The following is a 24,049-nucleotide window of genomic DNA, read 5'->3' on the forward strand; positions in this document are numbered from 1 at the left end:
TCCCGCCCCAAGCCCGGAACCTTCATACGAAGAGAATAATTGCTTTCCGGATGAAAATACAGTTGCAACAAATGTTAAAAAAGGATCCCCTTTTTCTGCTCCAGGGGTTTCAGGACAAATGCTCAGTGCTTATAGCGCACTGTGGCATTGTGGCGGTATGTTTCAGTTTTTAACACATTAATTGGACTGCTAACCATGGGAGTGCACGGACTGTGGAGGCTATTGGAGAGCACAGGGAAACCCATCAACCCCGAGACACTGGAGGGAAAGATCCTTGCTGTTGGTATCCTCAGTTAGAAATGCTGTATTTATCGTTGATCTGTCCACCACTATTTGCTTCTTCTGTCTCAGCAGTGTGTAGGTTTTACTAACTTCAGTCATAGCAGAAACCTTAACCAGAGCCCCCCTCAGACATCAGTATATGGCTGAACCAGGCGGTGAAAGGGGTGAGGGACCGTGAAGGCAACAGCGTCCAGAACGCCCACCTGCTCACTCTCTTCCACCGCATCTGTAAGCTACTCTTCTTCCGCATCAGGCCAGTCTTTGTGTTTGATGGGGATGCACCGCTGCTGAAGAAGCAGACCCTTGTAAGTCTGTGTGCTCGCGTGCATGCGTGTGTGTAGCAGGCAAGCGATTCCTGCTTAGCGTCTTCATTTTAACCTTGTTTTCCTCCTGCAGGCTCTGAGGAGGCAAAGGAAGGAGGAGCTGACTCGCGAGTCCAGAAACACCAATGAGAAACTGCTCAAAACATTCTTGAAGAGACAGGCTATCAAAGCTGCACTTGGAGACGACAGGTGAGGGACAAAGGGAGCATCCCTAAACCAGCAGTAAATAGTTCCTCCCATGTTTACCCTCCTATTCTTCAATGACATCAACAAAATAGAAATACCTCTGCTCTCCTTCTGGAGTCATTATAGTGTCAGGGCTTTGGCCTGAAAGTAACGCACATTTCTTTCCTACTTCCCAGTAAGGAACCTCTCCCCAGCCTCTCCAGCGTGAGGAGAAATGAGGTGGATGACATGTATGTTCTTCCAGCACTGCCACCCGCAGAGGAGAAAGCCAAAAGCAGGTTACAGTTCACTTGCTTGCATACATAAGTTAGTCAGAATCCATGCAGGGTCTTTTCTGGGTAAACGGAATGCTGGAAAGCTCTTTTCCCCCACATGTGTGGACATGCCAGGAGGGTCAGGTGCTTTGTGAAAGCAAATGGCTTCATATCCACGACTAGAAACTTTTTGTTTTCATGGCCTCTTCTCTCAGATAACCAAACAGTTCATATGAACCAAGGAGCAATTAGTAAAATGCATGGTTGTCTTTATTTAGTGCCATATCAAACATAGTGTGCAATAACAACCGTCTGAATGTTTTCCTGTTGCACTTACAGCTCAGAGGAGGAGGAAGAAAGAGAGGAGGAGGATGAGGAAATGGTTGATAGTTATTACATGTATCAGGTAAAATGGTGTCATTGCACTCTGAAGTGCACCAAATTGGTATCATCTCCCCAAAATGTTAACATATTTTTGCAATTTTTCCTTTACAAACTCTTCTTTATATATCCAGTAAAATTCATCGCCTTGTGTCTCTGTTCACATATGGGTAACTGTCTTTACGTTTATTGTATAACTGTCCTCACTGACTAAAGTGAGTTTGTTCTTCATGTCTCAGGGAGACGTGTGTGAAGACCCCAACTCAATGGACATCAACTCAGAGGACTTTGCCAGCCTGCCTCCTGAAATGAAACATGAGATCCTCAAAGACATGAAAGAGTTTTCCAAAAGACGGCGGACCATGTTTCACAAACCTCCAGAGGTACATCTCACTCTCAGGCTACAGTTATTGCTAATGCTTTTTTATTTTTAAATGTTTTAAAATGAAAATAGTTTGGTCTGGATAACTCCTCACTCATGCTTCAGTGTCTCCTGACGCTTTTTCACTCTCTCAGCGGTCCGGAGACTTTTCACAGTACCAGCTGGCTGGCCTGCTGCAGAGGAACCGGCTGAACCAGCGTCTGGAGGGTGTGGAGAAGGAGATGAACCACCGGAGCGCGGGCAGTGCTCCAGATGTCTGCCAGCAGGACGGAACTCAGCAAAGCATGGAGGCACAGCGGCTGGTTTCAGAAGACCATTCTCACTATATCCTTATCAAAGGTGAGGCAGTCAGTGGATTGTTGCACTACTGTCTGGAAAATAGATAATCAGTGCTACAGATTTCTTTTCCGAATCACATTTAAATGTCTGAACATTCATTTAGAAAATGGAAAAGGTTCATTGGAAGACAAGTAATGTTCATATAAGTTCATATTTTAAACAGTTTTTTGTTCAAAAACATCATGATGTAGTTCTTTTTATCAGATTTTCATTGGGGGATCATTGTGTTTTACTTTTCTTTTGACATATCAGAAGGCTGAAATGAAAAAGTACAAGCTTGCCTCTGTGTTAGTTTATAAAACTGCACTCCACTTTACCTTCATAGGCACCAAAAAGAGTGAGACAGCCCCCGAGAGCCAACCTGCAGCTGCACCCTGGGCTGGGAGCTCCCTGTCAGGCTGTCAAAGACGGCCCAAAGACAAACCTGAGCCTCTTTGGCGTCCTGTCTGTGAGGAAGAAGATAAAGCGCAAGCTACCTCCTCAGGCGACTCCAAACCCTCAGCATCAAAACCGTCTGATGGAGACGCCTCACCGCCCTCGCCTCGGACATTCAGAGCTATCCAGGCTGCGATTAACGACAGCTCCGACGAGGAGAAGTCTGACCGGGTTAAGACAGATGGTGGCAGCATGTCTCCACGCACACTGCTGGCAATCCAACAGGTTCTGGCTGAGGATGAAGGTGGAGCTGCTGAATTTAAGAGTAGCTCACGCACCAATCAAACAAATATTCATCATCGTGCCCCAAGAGCGGTCACCAGCAGCTCGGAGGAAGAGGCCGAACCTTCACTCAAAGAAAAAGACCTTGATATGAAGCTCACGGGGCAAAGTTTACGTGACAAAGACAGGTTGTTAGATAGCAGCTCTGAAGACGAGATGGAAGAATTGATTGGAGAGAGAAATAAAGCACTTCGATTAGCAGCAAAGGAGATCAGCTCAGAAGATAAGATGAGGAAAGCAGAGCTGTCTGAGGATATAAAGATAAGCTGTCGGGCACAAGTGGAGAAACAAGAACAAGTTAATAGACGAGAACCAGAGCGCATACGTCAGGATGCTGCTGCTGCTGCAAGCAGTCAAAACCCAGTATCTACAAACCTCTCTCCTCAGCTCTCTGGAAGACCCACCGCACTCTTAGAGCAGTTCACCGAAGCTCCAGAGAAAAATGGATATGAAGTGAAGTCAGAGAGCAGCGAGGAAAGCGAGTCAGAAGGTACAGAAATGGTGTCTTTCACATTGCAGTCATTCAAAATGTGTTAAATCTGTAGTGTGTTTGTGCTTCCAGATGTCAGATTTACATTTTAATATAAAATTTTGAACTGAGTCGTGTTGGTTTCTGAAAAGCCTGACTTCTCAGAACAAAACCGATCACTGTATGGATAATATAAGAACAGGGCTGCATATAGGACGTCAAATAGACATCCTACAAATTGGTCCTGTGCCTTGGGTAAAGATTAAATTATCTAGCTTACAGAGCAGGTTCAGCCATCAAGGAAAACCAGTCGCTTAATGTAACCAGATTTTAAAGTATAATTATGCCAGTTACCCCATGCTTGGTCTAACAGCGTTAGCGTTTGTTCAGGTCATGCAGCCCTGATACATCAGCAAAAGCCAGATGGTGGCTCAGCTGATCTACTTGGTAAATCTGCCATAAGGCACATTATTAAGCTGCCTTTGCTTGCCGACACTTTATTAGGTGTCTGCTGCAAGCCGCTTTGCGACCCAGCCTGATCCTCTATTGTTGTTGATGCTTTCCACATATACGCGTGGTCCCAGAACATATCAGTCACTGCAGTTAGAAATAACGCCACATTTTCTCTTATGAGAATGCAAAGGTCATCTCAGTCTGCTCTTTCCCTGTTTTCTCAGAGAGCTTCATTGAGGTCTCAGAAGACGGCTCAAAAGAGGAGACTGCAGATGATTCCCTCGTGATAACTGGAGAGAAAGCACATCCAGATAAAGTCCATAAAGATGACGCAAAGGAAGAAGGAAACTCAGAGGAAAGTTTAGCAGAAATTTCCTCAACTGTTGCTCTGAACTCAGAGGAAGAAGCAGAAACAAAGGCGCAGAATGAGATGAAAGAGCAAACGGAGACAGAATCCAGATCAGCTCCAGCCATCAATGAATGGGAACACTTTGATGTTGTAAGTTTCTGTAATTCTGCAGTTTACTGATCTCTGATAGACAGAAAATTTGTCATCTTGATGATCCATTAGTACTCAAGCGGTACTACAAATATAGTCACACGTGGCCTACTTTCTTCTAAGACGTAAAAAAATTCTTCTTTTTTCTTCTTATGTGAAACTAAGGGCTCATTTTTGGGCTCTTCAGTGCTGAAATTTTCAGAAGACTGGTATTTTTTTGACATTTTAACAGAGAACAACTCAGATCATACTGATCACTTCATATCGAACTGTCAGATCATTATAAAAAAGGAATTATTATGATGGGCATATCCCCAAACCCAGTCCATTAACTTGAGATGGTCGTGTAAGTAAGTTTTACCAAACTGGTGTTGATTTGTCGCCTGAGGAAAGACCAGATGTTGGGAGGATACTCAACTAACACCCTTTCGTATTAATATTATTAAGCAAACACTCATTCAGTGATTCATGACCAAGGTTTTGCAACTCAAAAATAACACGTACGTCATGTCTGTACTTTGATTTCTTATCAGCTATGTGTCTGAAGATTCTCAGTCATCCAGATCATCGTAGTCTAAGGAGCTTGGAAAGAAAAGTGTCTGGACTTCTTTAAGTTGCTTGAAGACATTTCACCTCTCACCCGCGAAGCTTCTTCAGTTCTAAGGTCAAAAGGTGCAGAGTCCCAGATTTAAGTCCTATTTGGTTTGACCATTTTCAATTGGTCAAACCAAGTTATCTGAAGCTCACAAGGAAGGGACAAGAACTTGAAGATGTTTTACAAGGGGGTCATGAACCCCCTGTTTATCCTCTATCTAATCACGCGAGTCAAGGTGTGAAAACGGGTGTAGGTCACAATCAACCAGGGTTTCGGGTGAACCCGCTGTGAAGCCTGGCTCCACCCTATCATGTGATTTCCTGAGGTCAGATGGCCCGGGATGTGAGTGGGCGTTAAGGCATCTGGGAAGGGAACTCAAAACTGGATTATAGATGGCAGACAGTTGGTGTCGTAAACCACCACCTCTGTTCAAAGATGGTCGCTCACAGTGAACATAAATGGCTTCTTTCACTCCTCTTTCAAACCATCTGACCAAGATTGTGAACACAGGTGTCCTCAAAATAGTGTCCTTTGTCCTTTAGATGCAGATGGACTGCTGAGTCTTGTCCTGTGGAGGTGGCTCTTCTATGTTGTGCCATACGTTTATGAAGTGGCTGTTTGGTCTCTCCAATGTAGAGGTCTGGGCATTCCTCGCTACACTGTACAGCATACACCACGTTGTTAAGTTTGTGTTTAGGAGTTTTGTCTTTGCGATGAACCAGTTTTTTCAAAGATGTTTAAAAATTCTTCTTTTTTCTTCTTATGTGAAACTAAGGGCTCATTTTTGGGCTCTTCAGTGCTGAAATTTTCAGAAGACTGGTATCCTTTTGATATTTTAACAGAGAACTACTCAGATCATACTGATCACTTCAGATCAAACTGTCAGATCATTAAAAAAAGGAATTATTATGATGGGCATATCCCCAAACCCAGTCCATTAACTTGAGCTGGTCGTGTAAGTAAGTTTTGCCGAACTGGTGTTGATTTGTCTCCTGAGGAAAGACCAGATGTTCAGAGAATACTCAACTAACACCCTTTCGTATTAATATTATTAAGCAAACACTCATTCAGTGATTCATGACCAAGGTTTTGCAACTCAAAAATAACACCCACGTCATTTCTCTGTCTGTACTCTGATTTCTTATCAGCTTATCATTACTGCTTGTGAAGAAATGACGGTTTCAGACTTTCTGGTTTATCTATAATTATTTGTTGTTGTTTTGCACGTCAAGCATTCTTCAGCATAAACAGAAACAAGACTATAAGGAGCAGGTTGACATGCAAAAGTGTGTGTTTGTTCTGCAGGATGAGCTGGAGGCCCTGGAAAGCTCCCTGAAGGTGGAGCAGAGCAACCTGAGGGAGCAGAAACAGCAGCAGGAGAGAATGGCCAACACAGTCACCGGGCAGATGTACCTGGAGAGCCAGGTGAGAGAGAAATCACATCAGCACATACAGCCACACGCAAACCGTAAACAAATATATATATTTAAAAAAAGTTGATGTGTACACTTTAATTAGAAAAAATAGAAACCAGCATGTAAATAGATTAATGCGCTGACAGCGGATCTGACAGATCAGAGCAGGTGTTAACTCCCAGCAGGGATACATTTCCCAGCATCACCTCTGCCAGACATTCCCAGAGTCATTGTTACCTCACAGTCTTTGCTGTGCGTCTGCTGGCTCGCTCACACCCCTGAAAGCCAAATGCTGTCAGCATTTTCTCCTTCATAAAATTCACACTAAGGTAAAAGCTCAGTGTGTGCGATCTGTTTTTAATCCTGTCAGCTGCTCCTGTAATCAGCTGCTAAGAGCAGAAGTATCTCTCAGATGACCACGGAAACATCCGCAGCCTGTTGAGCTGAAAGGGTTGTAATTTTAAGATCAGAGTCTTTTAACACATCTCAGGACATAATGAGACCTAAACGCCAACTCTGATACTGAGAACGCTCTACATCGTCTTATTGTACTTTGTGAGTAATGACCGTTTGAAACCAGGAGCTGCTGCGGCTGTTCGGCGTCCCATATCTGGTGGCTCCGATGGAGGCCGAGGCTCAGTGTGCGGCGCTCGATTGGGCCGACCACACGCACGGGACCATCACAGACGACTCGGACGTGTGGCTCTTCGGAGGACGTCACGTTTACAAGAACTTCTTCAACCAGGACAAATATGTCGAACATTACCAGTACAGCGACCTGCAGAGCCAGCTCAGTCAGTGAAGCTGCTGTGTGTGTGTGTGTGTGTGTGCAGTTATATGAAAAAATATATATCAAAGGATGGAATTCAAGCCTGCTTCCAATCAAATGTATTAAATCTACATACATGACTGCTGTGGAAACACAGCAATCATGTTATTTCATGGGCACATTATAGTTATTTTCTCTTAAACCAGCACACTGACCCACATGGCTCCGTGCATGATTGATTTAGTTTTATTGGTGGTTGCAGCTGCAATGGTGTCATATTTATGGGAGTGTTGTAATAGTGCTAAGATGACACATCACAACAGGAATTTCATAAGCTAATATTGTACATATGAGGGAGAGGTGTTTGTGTAACAGGCTGTCAACACAGTCTTATCGCTTAGAGTGTTGTCCTTTTCTTTATTTTTCCTGTTTACTTAACAACCTGTAATCTCGCCTCCGTCAGGTCTGGACAGGACTAAAATGATAAATCTGGCTTACCTGCTTGGAAGTGACTACACGGAGGGTGTGCCAGGGGTCGGCTACGTGACTGGCATGGAGATACTGAATGAGTTTCCAGGACCAGGGCTGGAGCCACTGATACAGTTCAGGTGGGTGAGATTGCTTCTGTGCGCAAGAGACAAAGACAACAATCAGTACTGGATGTCTGTGATCTTTTGGACCCAAGTAGATGAATTAAAGAGTCTGATAGCAACAGGAAGAAATGACCTCCTGTAATGTTCCCTCAGACAGCGAGGTTGAAGGAACCTGTTTCTGAAACTGCTCTTCAGATTGTCCAGTGTGTTAGGGAGGGGGTGGGAGTCATTGGAGTCAAACATGTCCCTGTGCCAAATTTTTTTCAAACATGCTGCCACCATCAAATTCAAATTGAGCCAATATTTTTCTCATTTTTTTAATGTTCTACTGTGAATAATGTTATTATATAGGATTTGCAAATCATTGCATTTTAATTTTTTTTTTGCATTTACATATTTTTTAGGATTGGGGTTGTGTGCTAAAAAACACCATGAGTAAATATAAATGTTATTTCTGCATTGAGCTTTCTTTCTTATTGTTGTTGCCTTTGTTCTTTTCTTTTTTTCCTTTTTTAAAATTTAACTGTAGTAACTGGTGGTCAGAGGCTCAAGAGAAAAAACGCCTGGTGTCTGATCCTCGGGACACAAAAGTTAAGAAGAAGCTGAGGGATCTGAAACTGCAGCCTGGTTTCCCCAACCCTGTGGTGGCTCAGGCTTACCTGCACCCCACTATTGACCAGTCAGGCAGCTCCTTCAGCTGGGGACGCCCACAGCTGGACATGATCAAAGAATATCCTTTCTCTGTTTGTGGGAATGTGTTTGCCTGCTTTTCCTGAATGTATGAATATTTCTTAACAAGCGCTTTACATTCTGCCTGAGTCGTTTTGGCTGGAGCAGTCGGAAAACAGAGGAGACTCTTCAGCCTGTGATCAAGCAGCTCAACACCCAGCAGGTAACCAGGTTACATCCACGTGTGAGCATGTCAAAGCAACAATAACCTGGCACGGAGGCCAATGTCAAAAAAGGAGAGAGAGGCGCACACCTTTGAAAATGCAAGACAAAATCTTTGTGTTCTTTTTCCACATGTAAACAGTTTCTTGAAGTCTTCACTCGGGAAGCAGCTTCTCCAAAGATCAGTTTTCAGTAACCTCAAGTGAGAAGAAATTTAGTGATAGGCTAAACATAATGGTTGAATATTTGCAAGTTAAAAGTAATGAGTAAACAGTTAAATGGTTAGCTGAAGGCGATCAATTGTAATGGTTAGCTAGAAGGAAAAATACATTTCAGATTACAAGCTTGCCAGTGGTGTTCCCCAGGGCTCTGTCTTAGGGTCCTTTCTATAAAATGCATATCAACAATTTTATTCATACTGTGATTTTGTTATTTAATTGATTTTAAGGTGTCCCAGAATGTTTTGAAACACAAATAAAATTTATTATTATTGTTAAACACAGCATAAAATGGCTAAAATGTTTAGCTAAATGTTAAGCTAAAACCTAAAGATACAATAAACAGTGCAGATAGTTGGTTATAATTTGGCATGTTATCAAAAAGTTAGCTTAGCTAAGATAGGTTAACTAAAATAAATAATTGCCTAAATGTTTTATTAGCTAACGATTATTGATTGCTGACATAGCAGGAATCAGAATAATGAACGGTTACATATTGAGCTAAAAACAGTAAGCACGCTAGCATTAGTTAAGTCTTAGTCTTAAACGGTACTATTATGCTGTAAATTCAAACCCGTGCATATCAAACAACCACCTGGGTCTCAGGGATTAAATGTCTCCAGTTAGATTGTGTAACTTTTGAAAAATCAATAATAGAAACAATAAATGAAACTGGCTTGTAGCCTTCTATCGTTCATGTCTTGTCTGCTTTGGTTTAGACTCAGCTGCGGATAGACTCGTTCTTCCGCATGGAGCAACATGAGAAGCAGGCGATCCGCAGTCAGCGACTCCGCCGAGCGGTCACCTGCTTGAAGCGAAAAGAGAGGGAAGGAGGAGCCGAGGAGGAAGAGGACGACAGTGAGGACGATACGCATTCCCTGTCTAAGTCTAAGAAAGGGAGTCAGGATAAAGGAGGAGAGGAGAAAGATGTGAGGAGATCTGTGGCAGGAGGAGGCTTTTTAGGGTCAGAGATGACTGATGAATCTCCTCTTACAGCTCTCAGAGATAGCAGTAGCACCAGTCATGACTCCCTCTCAGTAAAGACTGTTCCTCAGTCTAATAAAACTCCACCTAAGAGAACCAGGATGAGCAGCAGCAGCTCTGGTGAGGACAGCGACGGTGGTCCTGGAGTTGCTATGGTTACAGCCCGATCTGTGTTCGAGGGGAGCCGGAGAGGACGCGGAGCGAAAAGCACGAGAGGGAGAGGAAGCATGAGAGGAAAAGGCAGGGGGAAGAAGACATGAGGACTTTGATACGTACTCCCAAATGTCTGACGTCTACATGTCTGATAAACTCAGGGTTTCCATTTTATGAAACATGAATTTTGTTAAAAACTGCTATGAACTATTAATAGAAAATTATTTTCCTGCTTGTAGATGTTTGTGTGACCACAATGAGTTCATTTTGCATTAAATTTATGAGATGTGGTACATGTTCACCTGTCATTTGTCGCCCTCCTGTGTCAACAATGAAGCTGAGACAGATGCAGGTTTTCAAACTCCTTCTTTCAGGTCTTATTTCAGCTTCTTTTTATCCGTGCTATCACTTCTACCTACCCTGACTTGAAAAAACAAACACGTTTAAACTTTTGCACGGATGAGAAACTTCACTATCTTGCAAGTTAAATTGTTGGAATAAGATCAAAGATTTCTATTCCACTTCCCTCTCCAGCTCCGGTTCAGCAGCCGGCGGTGCAGCTGTTGCTGTCAGTCACTGTTACTGCTTCATGCACTTTGAGTTTAAGCATGCCCAGAAAGAGCTTGAGATATCGGGTACAGTGAGCCTCGGTGTGGGAGTCCTGGACAAGAAATTGGAAAACACTTTGTTTGTGTGAAACTTAAAACCACCGAAGGCAATCGTTAACAATCCTCCTAGGGATCAGGATCCACAGTGACCCAAATTCAAAAGACTTCAGCCTTGATTATGAACCAAGGACTGCTTTGGCTGCTATCAGATCTCCTGCGTTGGATGTTCCTGTCCTGTTTCTTCCCTTAGTCATGGAGACACAGCAACCCAAGACCATGGAGGATCCCAAAAACAGACACAAAGGTGAGTCATTAAAAAACATATAGAGAATACATGATAAATGCTGGCATTGTGGCACCAAGTATGAATCTGATATCAGACCGTGCAAGACGTGTGGCTCTGCTGATACATCTGCTTACTATTTACACACACCGAGCTCTAAATTGAGCTCTCCCTGTCCTCACTCAACCTTTGCATTGTGGCTCGGTGGGCTCCCCTGACCTTTTCTCTAAAGTAGCATTGCATAACTGAAGTTGTGGGTCAGACGCTCTGAATAGATGTGGCTCACCGGCTGGAGTTACAAACAAACAAATGCAGCAGGATCAGAGAGGCATTATGAGCTGAGATGCTAAAAGTACAAAACAACCTCCAGTACTTCAGCAGTTCTGCTTATTGTTGTATTATTGTCTGTGAGATGAAAGTGTAGGATTTCTGCTCCCACTCTGCCACAGTGATGCACACATAGAACAGCCATCCTATGCTGGAGCTTCTACAGTTCTGTAGTGAATAAAAGATGGAGCAGTTGGCTTATGTTTTGTGTGTGTGTGTGTTTGTGTGTGTGTGTGTCATTGGACAAAAGAAAGGTTTAAATATATTGTAATTCAAGTGATTTTGTTCTGTCCCTTGGCTTTCATTTCATGGGTTAAAAAATGTGTAATGTGTAAGGTGTAACATGGGATTTCAGGTCACGGGGCTAAAGCGGATACATCTAAGAGTAATTTGTGTCAAAGACCAGTCACAACAAAAAACAAACATACTGGAAATTACAAAAAATAGACCTCACAGCAGCCTTATTTCCATAGAAGAGGATATTGCAACACATGGTCAGATGAACCGGTGACCTTTAACAAAACTAGCATTTCCTGGAGGGTACTGTCCAGCACAGTGCTGCCTTTGCAGTCTTGATCCCTGCGCACAGAGATTTCTCCAGATTTCAGACTTTTTTTTGATAATATTATGTTGCAGGTGATGAGATATGAGATAAGTCCTCACAATTTTATGTTAGGAACATTAGTCTGAAATTTGCAGACACTTTTTTTGCCAATCAGTGATCTGCCCGTCTTTACTTCTTTTTTAAGAAAGTTTCTAACATGTTGCAAATTCACCTAATTAGTCGCAAAATGTCCCACCATCTATTTCTTATTAGTACCACTTGCTTTTCCAGCCTTTCGTTGCCTCCATTCACACTTTTCTGAGACGTGATGCTGCTTTCTACGGTACGGTACGGAGCCCCGCAAGGGACATGGGAGAAAAAAAAATTAAGACGGACTTTTGTGAGATGTTGCAAAACTAACTCGGGATCTCGCAAAAGTTTTGCGACATCTCGCAAAAGTTCATCGTAATTTTTTTTCTCCCATGTCCCTTGCGGGGCTCCGTACCGTAGCTTTCAAATTCAAAATTAGCTCATATTTTTCATGGAATAGTTCAATGTTACTAAAAAAAACATTAAAATGTTTTCTATGTTCTACTGTGAATACAATATGAGTTTGGGGGATTTTTACAAAGCATTTAATCTTTTTTGGAATTGTTGTTGTAATCCCAGTGAAGAAAGACACATGAGATCAGAGAATTTACCTAAAATTTGTCCATCATGTCTGATGATCCTGCTTTCCCTTACTGTGAAGTATCTCTATATAAACACAGTTAATATGATATCTGCCTCTTCTGTAGATGCCTGCAAAGCAGGTCCTGCTGTGGATGCAGAACTAGCCAGCGCCATAATGGCACGGCAGTTTCACCCGCCTGTTACTGGTCCCGAGGTCTGGGAGGGATACGTCTTTTCTGGTCTGGAGATCCTCATCAAAGAGTCCACAGACCTCTATGGAGCTGTGCTCTGGCCCTCAGTGAGCCCAGAAATTGTCCTTGAGTTTAGATGTGATGTATGCTCATAATTTTGATCCCTGTCACTTAAAAAATATATACTTGGTTCCCTCTAACAGGCCATGGTGCTCTGTCACTTCTTGGAGAACAACCAAGACAAATACAACCTGCTGGACAAAAATGTGATCGAACTGGGAGCTGGAACTGGGCTTGTCACCATCGTGTCCAGCCTGTTAGGTACTCACACAAGCCAGTGATTAGATTTAATCTTGTTAAGTTATTTTTCTCTTCCTCCATAGTTATTCCTCAATTTTACTTTTACTGTCTCTCCAGGTGCTAAGGTGACCTCCACTGACCTACCTGATGTGTTGGGGAATCTCCAGTACAATGTGACGCGTAACACCAAGGGCCGGTGCAAGTACACCCCTCTAGTGGGTTTTATATTTTAAAGCGTCACATTCAGGAGTATCACCATAAGAGTTAAAGATTGAAAGTGTGTGTGTAAATCGACCCACCCACCTCTGCTTTCAGGTCACTGAGCTGATCTGGGGTCAGGAGTTGGATCAGCGTTTCCCATGTGCCACTCATCGCTTTGACTACATCCTGGCAGCTGACGTGGTGTACGCCCACCCTTACCTGCAGGAGCTGATGGACACCTTTGAATACCTGTGCCAGGAAAACACTCAGATCTTGTGGGCTATGCGTTTCCGCCTGGATCCGGAGAACAGCTTCGTGGATCGCTTCCGGCAGCGTTTTCACTTAGAGGAGCTGTACGACCTTCCCAGTCTGAGTATCAAGCTGTACCGAGCCTGGAGGAGGGACGGCACGACCAAGGACCTCAGAGAGGCTGCTAAACACTGAAGGAACTGGATGGGTTTACTGTGTGTGTTTGTGTTTTTGCTCAGTCGTGCCTCTGAGGGTCACGTTGCTCATATCCAGTCTTCTCACAGCACTGGTGATGTGGGAAATAATGTTTCTGACAACCCAGAGATTTTCAATAAGAGGTCTTTTGGTATGTGACTTCATGTGTGCAGTGCGGTCAGGTTTTATCACTGCTGGAAGGACTGGAGAAGCACACATCTGTGTCTCGGACTATTTAAAGGTTAATAAAATTACACACACTAATGGTTCTTGTATAAAATATCTTCTGGGGACCATGAGGAAGGGGGATGCAACTTGTTCTCTATCACCATCCTCGGGTCAGGCTTTATATTTTTAGGATTAAATGATAGAAAACAGCAACCTTTACCTCCTTTTTTTGTTTTTGTTTTTAATATTTTCTATTTTAAACTGTTTTAGATTGAAAATTAGCTGCTATGAAAGTTATTTCTTTGAAAATTTAAATAAAAATATGAACTCATCAAGACTATATGAAAGGGGCTGCACCTTGTGTGTGTGAGAGACTGCAAATAAGCCAAGGTGGTTCTACAGGCCTCAGCTGGCACATTTAATGTTGAAGTTCATGAAAGTACAATTTAAAAAAGACTGAAGAAGTATGTTTGGAAGAACTGCAGGAGAAAGCCTCTTCATGATAACATAGCTTAGGTTTGCAAAACTGGGTATGAACGATGTCCTTTGAACAGATGAAACCAAGGTGTGTGCCCGTAGTGCACTGCCCCATATTTGGTGAAAACCAAATACAGTATATCAGCACATACACCTGGGCTTGGTTTTCAGCAGTCATGGTCAATTGGTCGATACCAAAGTATTCCAGAGTCAAAGGTGAGGCCGTCTGTCTGACAGCTGAGGCCCAAACTGGGTCAGTTGGTTGGTTGGTACACAAGGTGTACTTAATATTTCCTCATATTGCTTCTGCATTTTGGCTTCATTTTTGTTTAATAATTAACAGTTGAGTGTGTTGTGTGATGTTTTTCTCCTGAGGTTGTATTTAAATCGTTTTAGAAGCTGCTAAGAACAGGAGGATTTTTTTTTATCATGGCACACACTCATCAGCCACTTTATCGTGTACACTGTTCAACTGTTAACATAAATATCTCATCAGCCAATTACATGGCAGTGACTGAATGCATATAGGTTGCAGACATGGACAAGTGAACCTACAGAAAAATAGAAAATAACCAGTGAGCAGCAGTTCTCTGGGTCAAAATGCTTTGTTGATGTTAGAGGTCTGATGAAAGACAAAGGTAAGTCCAATAACCACTTGTTACAACCAGCATATGCAAAAGAGCATCTCTGAATGCACAGCACATCAAACCTTGAAGCAGTGGAAAATCACACTGAGTGCCACTCCTGTCAGCTAAGAACAGGAAACTGAGTCTACAATTTGCAGGGGCTCTCCAAAATTGGGCAACAGAAGAAAAATGTTGCCTGGTTTGATAAGTTGCATTTCTGCTGGATGGTGAGATGAGAATTTGGCATGAACAGCATTGCAGCATGGTCTTGTATCAGGCTGGTGGTGGTGATTCTGGGTTCTTCTCCTGCACCCAAAAACATGAAATATTAAACCTTAAACATTTTTTTTATTTTTTTAAGTTTACAGTGAATTGCAGGTAATTTTTCACCAGCAAACAACTTCGGGAGGTCAAATGAAAGATCACAACCATACTGGGCAGTACATACTAGGCACACATTTTTTTGTGTTTTGGAAACTCCCCAATGAGCCTTATTAGCTGCTTTGGAAAAGGAAGGTTCCCGTCACTTTCTATTCATGTGACCTATAAAATCTGATACCTAATTTTTGATTCCAAATCTTCCAACACATCTTGGCTCATTTCTGTCCGGTCGTTCCTCGTCTTTCTGCCAGCTCAGAGCATATGCGCAGTTTGGCTGCGGAGAGGTGAAGATCTGTTTAACAAAGCAGCTATCTAAGCTGGTGTCAGTAAATGTCACAGCCACCATTAAGAAAAACAAATACTCAACAGCTGAAGATTAATGTGGACTTGTGGTGCCTGTCATCGAGCTTAAAAACTCCCATCTTTTATCCAAATAAGGCTGCTTGGCATCGGTAGCACAACCGGGCAATGACTTAACCACTGCATGCTTTCTATTAATGTGTCAAAGCACCCCAAGGTCCTGGATGGAGTTCGTGTTTTAGGATGTGAGTGGATTTAGCTGGACGATAGGTGAAACTGGAGGGTGGGGAGGTGGTACTTCATGTAACTGAGGGTGGTCTAACTGAGGTTTATATTACTGAAGCTCGCTTCTTTTCTCAGGGGCTGCATGCCGGGCTGATCCTGTTACACCTCTGGTGAAGCAGTTGAGGGCATTGCAGGAAAAGCAGGCACAACATGGACATGTTCCACTTTACACACGTCACTTTTTTAAATAGACGAGACCTCATTTTCATCTGCAAAAGCAGGTGATTGCAGGAGACGTGAACGATCAAGAAATAAAAGTGCTGCTTGAGCTTTGACCTCTTGAGGAAACATGGTGCTCATCCCTTTAATTACTAATTAAAAGGCGTATACAGAATTATTAAAAGCTTTTTAATGCACGTAATGCTGATGTCCTCCATTCAGGCATGTTTCATGTTGTTATTGCTGGTCTCTCTCTTTTTTCTTCCTCCTTATGCAGGAGTTACAGTTGTTGACTGCCTAACAGCAGGCATTAATTGAAACAACACAAACTTGGGAGCTCTCTGCCAAGATGCCTTCAAGCCAAGCATAAATCCTGTATTGGCCTTGGTTCCCCCCTTGGCCCCATGTGTCTCCACTTTTTTTAGACTACTTACTATCGCAATAAACGATACGTGGACTGATTTGAACTCACGGTGGTGTTCAAGTTAATGTAAAGTTATCTCTTAACTTTAAAAGTTAGAAAAATACCAGCTTCTACAGGTTTAACATGAATTCCTAATACATCTGGGTATGGTGTTACAGACCGTGCAGGTTTTTGCAAAGTTCCAGCTTTGAGAAGTCAAAAAGTACCGGTGAAAACAAACCCCCCACCCCACCCTGCTGATATCATTCTGTCTCTCTCTCTCTCCTTTTGGCTTCCTCTTCGGCTCATCTTTGTAGCATGTCAGTGTGAGTCTCCTTCTACGTGTGTTCTGCTCTGGGATATTGCTTGTGTTCATTTCTCATGGGTACTGCTCTAAAAATATCACCGTGCCCTTGTGATGATGATGGGTGTGTCCTGGAGGATGCTCTATAACACCTCAGTCCGAGGTCTCTGTGATGCATTCGGGTTGCTCCTGAGATCTTTCTCAAATTTGAAGCTTGCAAAAGGTATGTGAGGCACTTACAATATTTGGACGATTGTTTAACATACAGTCCTACATGGACTCATGTCTCAGTTAACTGTCTAACATTGCAGAGCATTTTATATGGATACTTTGTCCACAACCTCTGTGGAAGAAACCATGTATATGGGAAGTGAAGAAGAAGAAGAAGAAGAAGATAAGGAGACAAATGGAAGTGAAGAGGAGGATAAAGGTAGGATAACCCTTGGTGGGTTATGTGTTTGATTCAGATCAGATCAGAGTACCTGACATTTAGATCTTTCAGATGATTCGCAAACAGATCAGTCATCTGTTGGGAAGCAGCAGAGACCAGCCTGGGCTCCATGTTTCTTCTGCAGAGCTGGGAAAGAGGTGTACAACTATGTCGGCCAGGAGATCGTCATTCAAGAGGCTCTGGACTCGTTTGCTGGCATGATATGGCCGGCAGTGAGTAGCACTGTTTCCCTGATTTGAAAGCTTGCATGCAATCATTTTCTCTAATATTACCAGCTTGGGATGGGAAGGTCTCAGTCTAGAGATGGAGCAAACTACTCATTCTGTCTTGTATCACAGAGCTTCTGTACTTCTTTGACATTTTGATCAAATATTTTTGTGAAGTTTTCAACCACGTTGCATCATCATCATCACTCAGATGGACACAGAAGCTCAGCTAGCTGACTTTGCATCCATGAAATGTGTTTGTGACAACTGTGGAGAAATTTGAAGAGTTGTGGTTGAAATCAAAGGGACTAACTGTCACAAGGATTATCTCCGCAACAAACTTGGTGAACTCATCAGATAACGCAGTCCATTTGATTGGGTCAAAATTTCAGTTATTTTTTTTTATGTAAGTGCTTCAAATATTGGCAATAAATTTGTATTTTAATCACTTACATTAACTGCTGTGAGAAGTGCTGCACTGAAATTTGCGGTACATACAAAACGAATGTCATCAGTACTTCTACTCCTCAACGACTGCAGTAAAGTAGTTCTGGGTACCCCTGCCCACAGATTTTTGAGGTTCTTGACAGGCTGGTTGCTGGAACAAGGGGGTCAGACACATGCTCTGTCCCCCTTGTTCTTCTTGTTGCTGAAAATAATTTTTAATGACTCTGGCTGAATGTTTGAGCTTGCTGCAGAAGGAATATAGGACAGAATCATCGAGAAAGAATGATCCTACTCTGTACTTGAATATAAAGTGCTTAAAATTGATATAGGGAGTCAAAAAAGGATGCTTAGAAAAGTAATGGATATAGAGTTGTCCTGACACTCCAAAGCACTATCATGCTATCACCAGAATGTTTGACTGTTGGCATGATGTTCCTTTTATGAAATTCTGTGTCAGCTTTAAGGCAGATGTAACAGGATTCAAATGTTGCAAAAAGTTCAACTTTGGTTGATAGTGCATTTCTCCTTGGAGCTCTCCCATTGATGCCATCTTTGCCCAGTCTCTTTCTTATTGTCAAATCAAGAACTCTGACCTGGACTGAGGCAAGTGAGGCCTGCAGCTCTCTAAGTGTTGTTCTTGGGGTGGGGGGGTGGGGGATTGACCTCCTGGATGAGTCGTTGATGCACTCTTGGGGTAATTTTGGTAGGCTGGCCACTCCTAGGAAGGTTGAGCACTGCTCCGAGTTTTCTCCATTTGTGGATAATGGCTCTCATTGTGGCTCACTAGAGTCCCAAAGCCTTAGAAACAGCTTTGTAACCTTTCCAGTCTGGTAGATGTCAATGTGTTACTTTTTGAGAGGTTTTAGTATATTTCGCTTTGTCAAACAGGCTGACATTAACTAAATCGAACAGGGTTTGCTAATTATAAAGAGAAGATTAAATATGTACATATGTCCTCAGGGGTTGGCTCTCTGTCATTACCTGGACACTCATCGAGAACAGATCAATCTCGTGGATAAAGCAGTCCTGGAGATCGGAGCAGGAACCGGCCTTGTGTCTGTCGTAGCAGCACTCCTTGGTACGTAGGCAGAGATGAAGCTGTTTTCAGAGAGCTGCGAGGTTCTACATGTTTTGTTATTTCTCTTTCAGGTGGCTGGGTCACAGCCACAGACCTACCAGAGGTCCTGAGCAACCTGAGGGTCAATTTGTGCAGGAATACCAGGGGCCACTGCAGACACACGCCCCAGGTAGCAACTTTGTCATGGGGCTATGACCTGGAGCGCACTTACCCATCATCGGTCTACCGCTACGACTACGTGCTAGCAGCCGATGTGGTCTACCATCATGACTTCCTGGATGAGCTCCTGGTCACCATGAAGCATTTCTGCAAACCGGGAACAACTTTGATCTGGGCCAACAAGGTCAGGTTTGAGTCTGACTTGACTTTCACTGAGAACTTTAAAAAGGCCTTTAACACAAGCTTATTGGCTGAGGATGGAGAGATGAAGATCTTCATGGCAACAAGTAGAGAAGGAGATGAATGTTTTAGTGATGTGGTGCTGGAAGATCCGCTGAGACAGAAGGAGGGGAAAGAAAGGAAGGAGGTTGAAAATAAAGATAAAAAGGGGAAAGAAAAGCTTGTGGAGCAAAAATGCAATGAGGATGACTTGAACGATCATGAAAAAATAAGTTATGATGAATTACCAGAAGAAACCAACATGTTAGAGGATGAAAGAGAAAATGAAAAGGAAGACAATACTGAGTGTGAAGAAGAGGAGAACACGGTGGAGGTCCTCGCAGATGAGAAGGCGCAACCAGAGGACACAGATTCAAGTACTGAAGATATAACAGGTGCTCCATTTAAATGGCATACCAGTGTATCAGGACATGTATCAGTGTTACACACAAAATAGTAATCTCCTTGTGTTTAGAGGGTCAGTTCACTCAAATTTTCTTTTCCTTTCACAAGTTTTGAAGATATTAGTTTATAAAATGCTGGAAATCTTGTGGAACCAGGTTTAAGCAGTAAAGCATTCAGGAGACTTATTAGTCTTAGGTATTAGGTAAAGGTGATGGCTCTGTACCCTGGGTCATTTGTAGCTGGTGGCCCAGGACATCGGGTTCTCCAGAGTGTTTTGACCTCATCAAACAAGGAGTCCTGCTCTAAAAAGAGAAATACTTTACATGAGATATCGGCTGACACTCAATTACAAAGGGACCATTTCTTCACTATAAATTTGTGATGAAAAGTTAAAGGTGCAGAGAAAATGATTTGTGAAAGTATTTTTTCCCCTTTCTATCTAAAATACCTCAGATTTTGCATTATGATCCATGTGTGATCCCAACATTTATATATATGGAATTGCACTGACATGATTTTTAAACATTCATGGTCTTGTCCATTTTCCTAAAATTAGGCAAAGGTGATGCCTTTGTGGACGTCAAACTCTACCAAGTTATGACCATTGAGATCTTACCAAATAAGGAGCCCTGTACTAAAAATAGAAAAATAAAAAGCTAAATGTACAGATATTGATCCTACATGTTGACCAAGTCTGAAATGGCTCAAATTTTGCATTATAACCCAATATGTGAACCCCACAATCATTAGACATGATATTGAAACATTCATGGTCTCCAGATGATGACCACCATCAGATCTCTGATGAGTTTGCTTCCTGCTGTACTGCTGTAAACCATAAAACATAAAGTCATAAACTTTGTTTTATAACTACAAAACCAGTGAAATTCCTTTTTAACTGAAATTCTGTTTAGTGACAGTTAGCAAATATTAGCATGCTAATGCCAAATTAAGATAGCATACTATAAACATGTTTATGACACAATATTTGCAGGAACAGTGTTTAAAAGCATGCTACCATCCTAGCACTAGCATGTAGCTGAAAGTAAAACTGAATAAGCTTTACACCTGATATTGTCTGTTCAAAAAGTACAGTCAGTGTTGCTAGCCTCCAAAATATCGTGCTAGCATGCTATATAGCCACAAAGCCAACGTAGCAAAACGTTTACAGGAACTAATATTCAGCATTTTTAATAGTTTAAACGGATTTTAATACTGATAAATACAAAAAAAAAATGTAGAGCAGCATTTGTTTTTCTTTGTAATTTTACCTTTAAGTAAAACAACAGCTTTAAGGAGACTGGCAGGATTCTTCTCCTGTTAAATCTGAGATGTAAGACACACCGTAAGGCCACAAGGTAGACAAGCCAAAACTATAACCAACTGCCCTGAGGGAAACCACGGGGTTGATGTGGTGCCCGCTGGTTTAGAGTGACTGAACCTAAAAGGAACTGAAGCAGAGACATGTTTTCCTTTGCTGTCAGGTTATCTGACCCTCGCACGCAATGACACCATTATACCCATTAAAATGCTAACATTTGTCTTATTTAGTGTTCCAAATTATACAGTGAGGAAAATGCTGACTCATAAGCTTCCCAGTATTTGTCTGACACTCATCTTAGCAATCTTAGAGAATTATGCATAATTTATTTTTGTCCTTACTGTGTCTGATTGAACTGAAGCTCATTTCTGTTTGTCCTGTTTGTTCCCACAGGACAGGAGATTAAGAAAGAGACAGCTCTAAAAGAGAACTGGATCCCCAGCATCGTCTGCAACATTGCTAAAGATATCTATCATTATGTAGGGGAGGATATCGTTATTTATGAATCCATAGACTCTTTTGGAGCAATGATGTGGCCAGCGGTGAGCATTTATGAAAACTGTCAAAACACTATTGAAAGTGGACCTTTTGTACGCTTTCTTGATTTCTGTCTTATATACATTGTTACGGAAGCCTGTGAGCAAAAAGCTGTAATTTCTTACTTTCAGATAGTTTTTTTAGTCTTGGAACAGTATGATGTCACTTAGAAAGGATACCCTAAATATGGTCATGCATGTGGCCAATCAGAAGTGGCTTGGTTTAAAGGAAGGATGGCCTTAAAGGCAGAGCAGCTAAAACAGCTTGTTTCAGACAGTGGATGAACCAAGGCCCAGTAATTTGTAAACTATAAATCATGCAAGGCTATTATAAAAATTAGATAAGTATACATAGTATGATCGTAAAAGCAGGACCACACTCAGTAATTTGGTCTTGTCTGATCCCCCTCTGTCCTGAAGGCGTTGGCTTTGTGCTCCTTCCTGGAAAACAACAGGCACATGGTGAACCTGAAGGGGAAGGAAGTGCTGGAGCTGGGAGCAGGGACAGGACTAGTAACCATTGTGGCCAGTCTGCTGGGTGAGGGTTCTCACACAATCTGACACAAAACACAAAGCATGTATATGCAAACACGCAGAGGCACTGAACATTTCACAAGTCTTGCAACACCACAATGCCCTTGTATCGCTGTAACGATGATGTATTTCTTCATCATCAGGAGCTTCGGTCACAGCCACAGATTTGCCAGAGATTTTAGGGAATCTCCGGGCTAACGTGATAAGGAACACCAGAAACCGCTGCAGACACACGCCCCAGGTGGTTGCTCTGCCATGGGGCTACAACCTGGAACGCACCCACCCATCATCGATCTACCACTACGACTACATACTGGCAGCTGATGTGGTCTACCATCACAACTTCCTGGATGAGCTCCTGGTCACCATGAAGCATTTCTGCAAACCGGGAACAACTCTAATCTGGGCCAACAAGGTCAGGTTTGAGTCTGACTTGACTTTCACTGAGAACTTTAAAAAGGCCTTTAACACAAGCTTATTGGCCGAGGATGGCGAGATGAAGATCTTCATGGCAACAAGTAGAGACTGAAAGGCCAAAGAGGTGTGGATAGATTTCCTGAGACACTCCCATGGGATAAGCCATTGAAGTGTACGAATTGCCAGCAATTCAAATGGCTCCATTGAAATGATCCAGTGTTTACTAATGCTGCTATGAGCTTGAACTAAAATTTGTTACCTACTGTTTTATACATGTTGGTGGGGGATAAAAGAAAAATCTGAGGAGATGAGTGTGAGTTTGGATCTGCTGTGGCAGTGACGTTTGCTAAACAAATGTTCAGATACCAAATACAAGGCTGCTGAAAATGTGTTTTGAAAATCATCTGCCTTCTATGGTGCAGTCCCTTTCTAGACTCATTAGACACTTTCTCGGGGGTGCGTGTTACACTGGTTGACAATAACCATCATATAGGAAAATTTTCTATATCATGCTGATAACACACATCCTGTACACTTTTGTAGAGTTATATTACATCCCCCAACACTCTATACTCATATTTTGTAATTAATACTTAAATAGAGTCAATACACACTTACCTATTACTTAATTACTGGGTTGGACCCACTTTTTTTTCGTCAGAACTGCTTTAATTCTTCATGGGATAGATTTAAACATCTCTCAGAGATTTTGTTCCATGTTAACAACAACCACTCTGCGATTATTTGAGCTTTGGGACATTGTGGATTATCCCGATAGAAGTTAACATCAGAAGACAGGTACACTGTGGTCATAAAGAGTCAATACTTAAGTTGTGCTGTTAAAAATATCCTCCACACCATTACACCACCACTAGCTTAAACCATTGATCCAAAGTAGGATTCATGTTTTCATGTTGTTTACATCTCATTTTGACCCTAAACATCACAGCAGAAATCCAGACGTTTTTACAATCTTCTGTTGTCCAATTTTGGTGAATCCATGTGAGTAGCCTCAGTTTCCTGTTCTTAGCCAACAGGGGTGGTACCTCGATGTGGTCTTCTGCTACTGCTTCAAGGTTTGACATGCTGTGTGTTCAGAGATGCTCTTCTACATACATCATTCTATATACCCTGGTTTTAATGGGTGATCGGCTTCCCAACAACCTAACATATTCACTTTCCCCTCAAAAAAATCAGACTTTTTATCCTTGAAGGCCTATAAATAGTCAGTTTACTGCAGATGGTTTTGTTGTTGTTTAGACTTGAACTGTCTTTTAAGATGACTTTTAGCCATCTTTTTCCTCAGATGGTAGTATAAGAGGCAGCTTCTCAGATGTAAAGATTTTCTCTTAAATATACTGTGTTTGGGATAAAACAAATCATCTGAACAGGACTCACTGGGCTGTGGGGTATGGAGGGCCATAAGTGCCAAAAGGAATTATATTAAATACACCATTAAAGAACTGTGATTAATTAAAATTGGAAGTAGACAAATGTGTCAATAATTAATCAAAATTGGAAACAAGTATTAAATATTATATAAAATGGCTTAAATGAAGTGAATTGAAATGGAACTTTTTTCCCCCAATTTTTATTTATTTTATTCATGTTTGGCTCTCTCGGCCCTCCACAGTCCGTATAAAGAAGCTATGAAATGTGTTTTTTTGGCATGTCAGCTGTACCGTTTTTAAGTCTCTTTT

The 24,049-nt window shown here is 42.1% G+C and overlaps 3 protein-coding genes across 4 annotated transcripts; all 3 read left to right on the forward strand.

Moving 5' to 3' along the window:
- Positions 1 to 33: 33 nt before the first annotated feature.
- Positions 34 to 10,193, forward strand: ercc5 (excision repair cross-complementation group 5). Of its 2 annotated transcripts, XM_084936567.1 has the most exons (15): positions 34 to 283; positions 412 to 587; positions 679 to 794; positions 968 to 1,069; positions 1,385 to 1,451; positions 1,666 to 1,809; positions 1,943 to 2,147; positions 2,473 to 3,354; positions 4,011 to 4,285; positions 6,186 to 6,305; positions 6,876 to 7,089; positions 7,528 to 7,672; positions 8,187 to 8,387; positions 8,465 to 8,549; positions 9,486 to 10,193. In XM_084936567.1, exons 1-15 carry the CDS (start codon positions 196 to 198, stop codon positions 10,008 to 10,010), a joined length of 3,345 nt encoding a protein of 1,114 aa, XP_084792693.1. In that variant the 5' UTR covers positions 34 to 195; the 3' UTR covers positions 10,011 to 10,193. The 2 variants fall into 2 exon arrangements, with proteins under 2 accessions (XP_084792693.1, XP_084792702.1); XM_084936576.1 differs by lacking the exons at positions 34 to 283; positions 412 to 587; positions 679 to 794; positions 1,385 to 1,451 and having other exon boundaries at positions 980 to 1,069.
- A 106-nt stretch (positions 10,194 to 10,299) lies between these two features.
- mettl21e (methyltransferase like 21e) lies at positions 10,300 to 14,731 on the forward strand. The gene is made up of 5 exons (XM_084936620.1): positions 10,300 to 10,815; positions 12,463 to 12,635; positions 12,732 to 12,849; positions 12,946 to 13,043; positions 13,144 to 14,731. The coding sequence occupies exons 1-5, from the start codon at positions 10,764 to 10,766 to the stop codon at positions 13,471 to 13,473; spliced, it is 771 nt and encodes a 256-aa protein (XP_084792746.1). The 5' UTR covers positions 10,300 to 10,763; the 3' UTR covers positions 13,474 to 14,731.
- A 2,007-nt stretch (positions 14,732 to 16,738) lies between these two features.
- mettl21ca (methyltransferase 21C, AARS1 lysine a) lies at positions 16,739 to 24,015 on the forward strand. Its single transcript, XM_084936665.1, has 8 exons — positions 16,739 to 16,799; positions 16,888 to 17,006; positions 17,079 to 17,239; positions 18,641 to 18,758; positions 18,830 to 19,531; positions 21,256 to 21,404; positions 21,819 to 21,936; positions 22,076 to 24,015. The coding sequence occupies exons 2-8, from the start codon at positions 16,898 to 16,900 to the stop codon at positions 22,459 to 22,461; spliced, it is 1,743 nt and encodes a 580-aa protein (XP_084792791.1). The 5' UTR covers positions 16,739 to 16,799; positions 16,888 to 16,897; the 3' UTR covers positions 22,462 to 24,015.
- Positions 24,016 to 24,049: the final 34 nt, after the last annotated feature.

The sequence above is a fragment of the Perissodus microlepis genome, chromosome 1 (genome assembly GCF_051167445.1).
Source record: "Perissodus microlepis isolate ML-2025 ecotype Zambia chromosome 1, ASM5116744v1, whole genome shotgun sequence".
NCBI lineage: Eukaryota > Metazoa > Chordata > Actinopteri > Cichliformes > Cichlidae > Perissodus > Perissodus microlepis.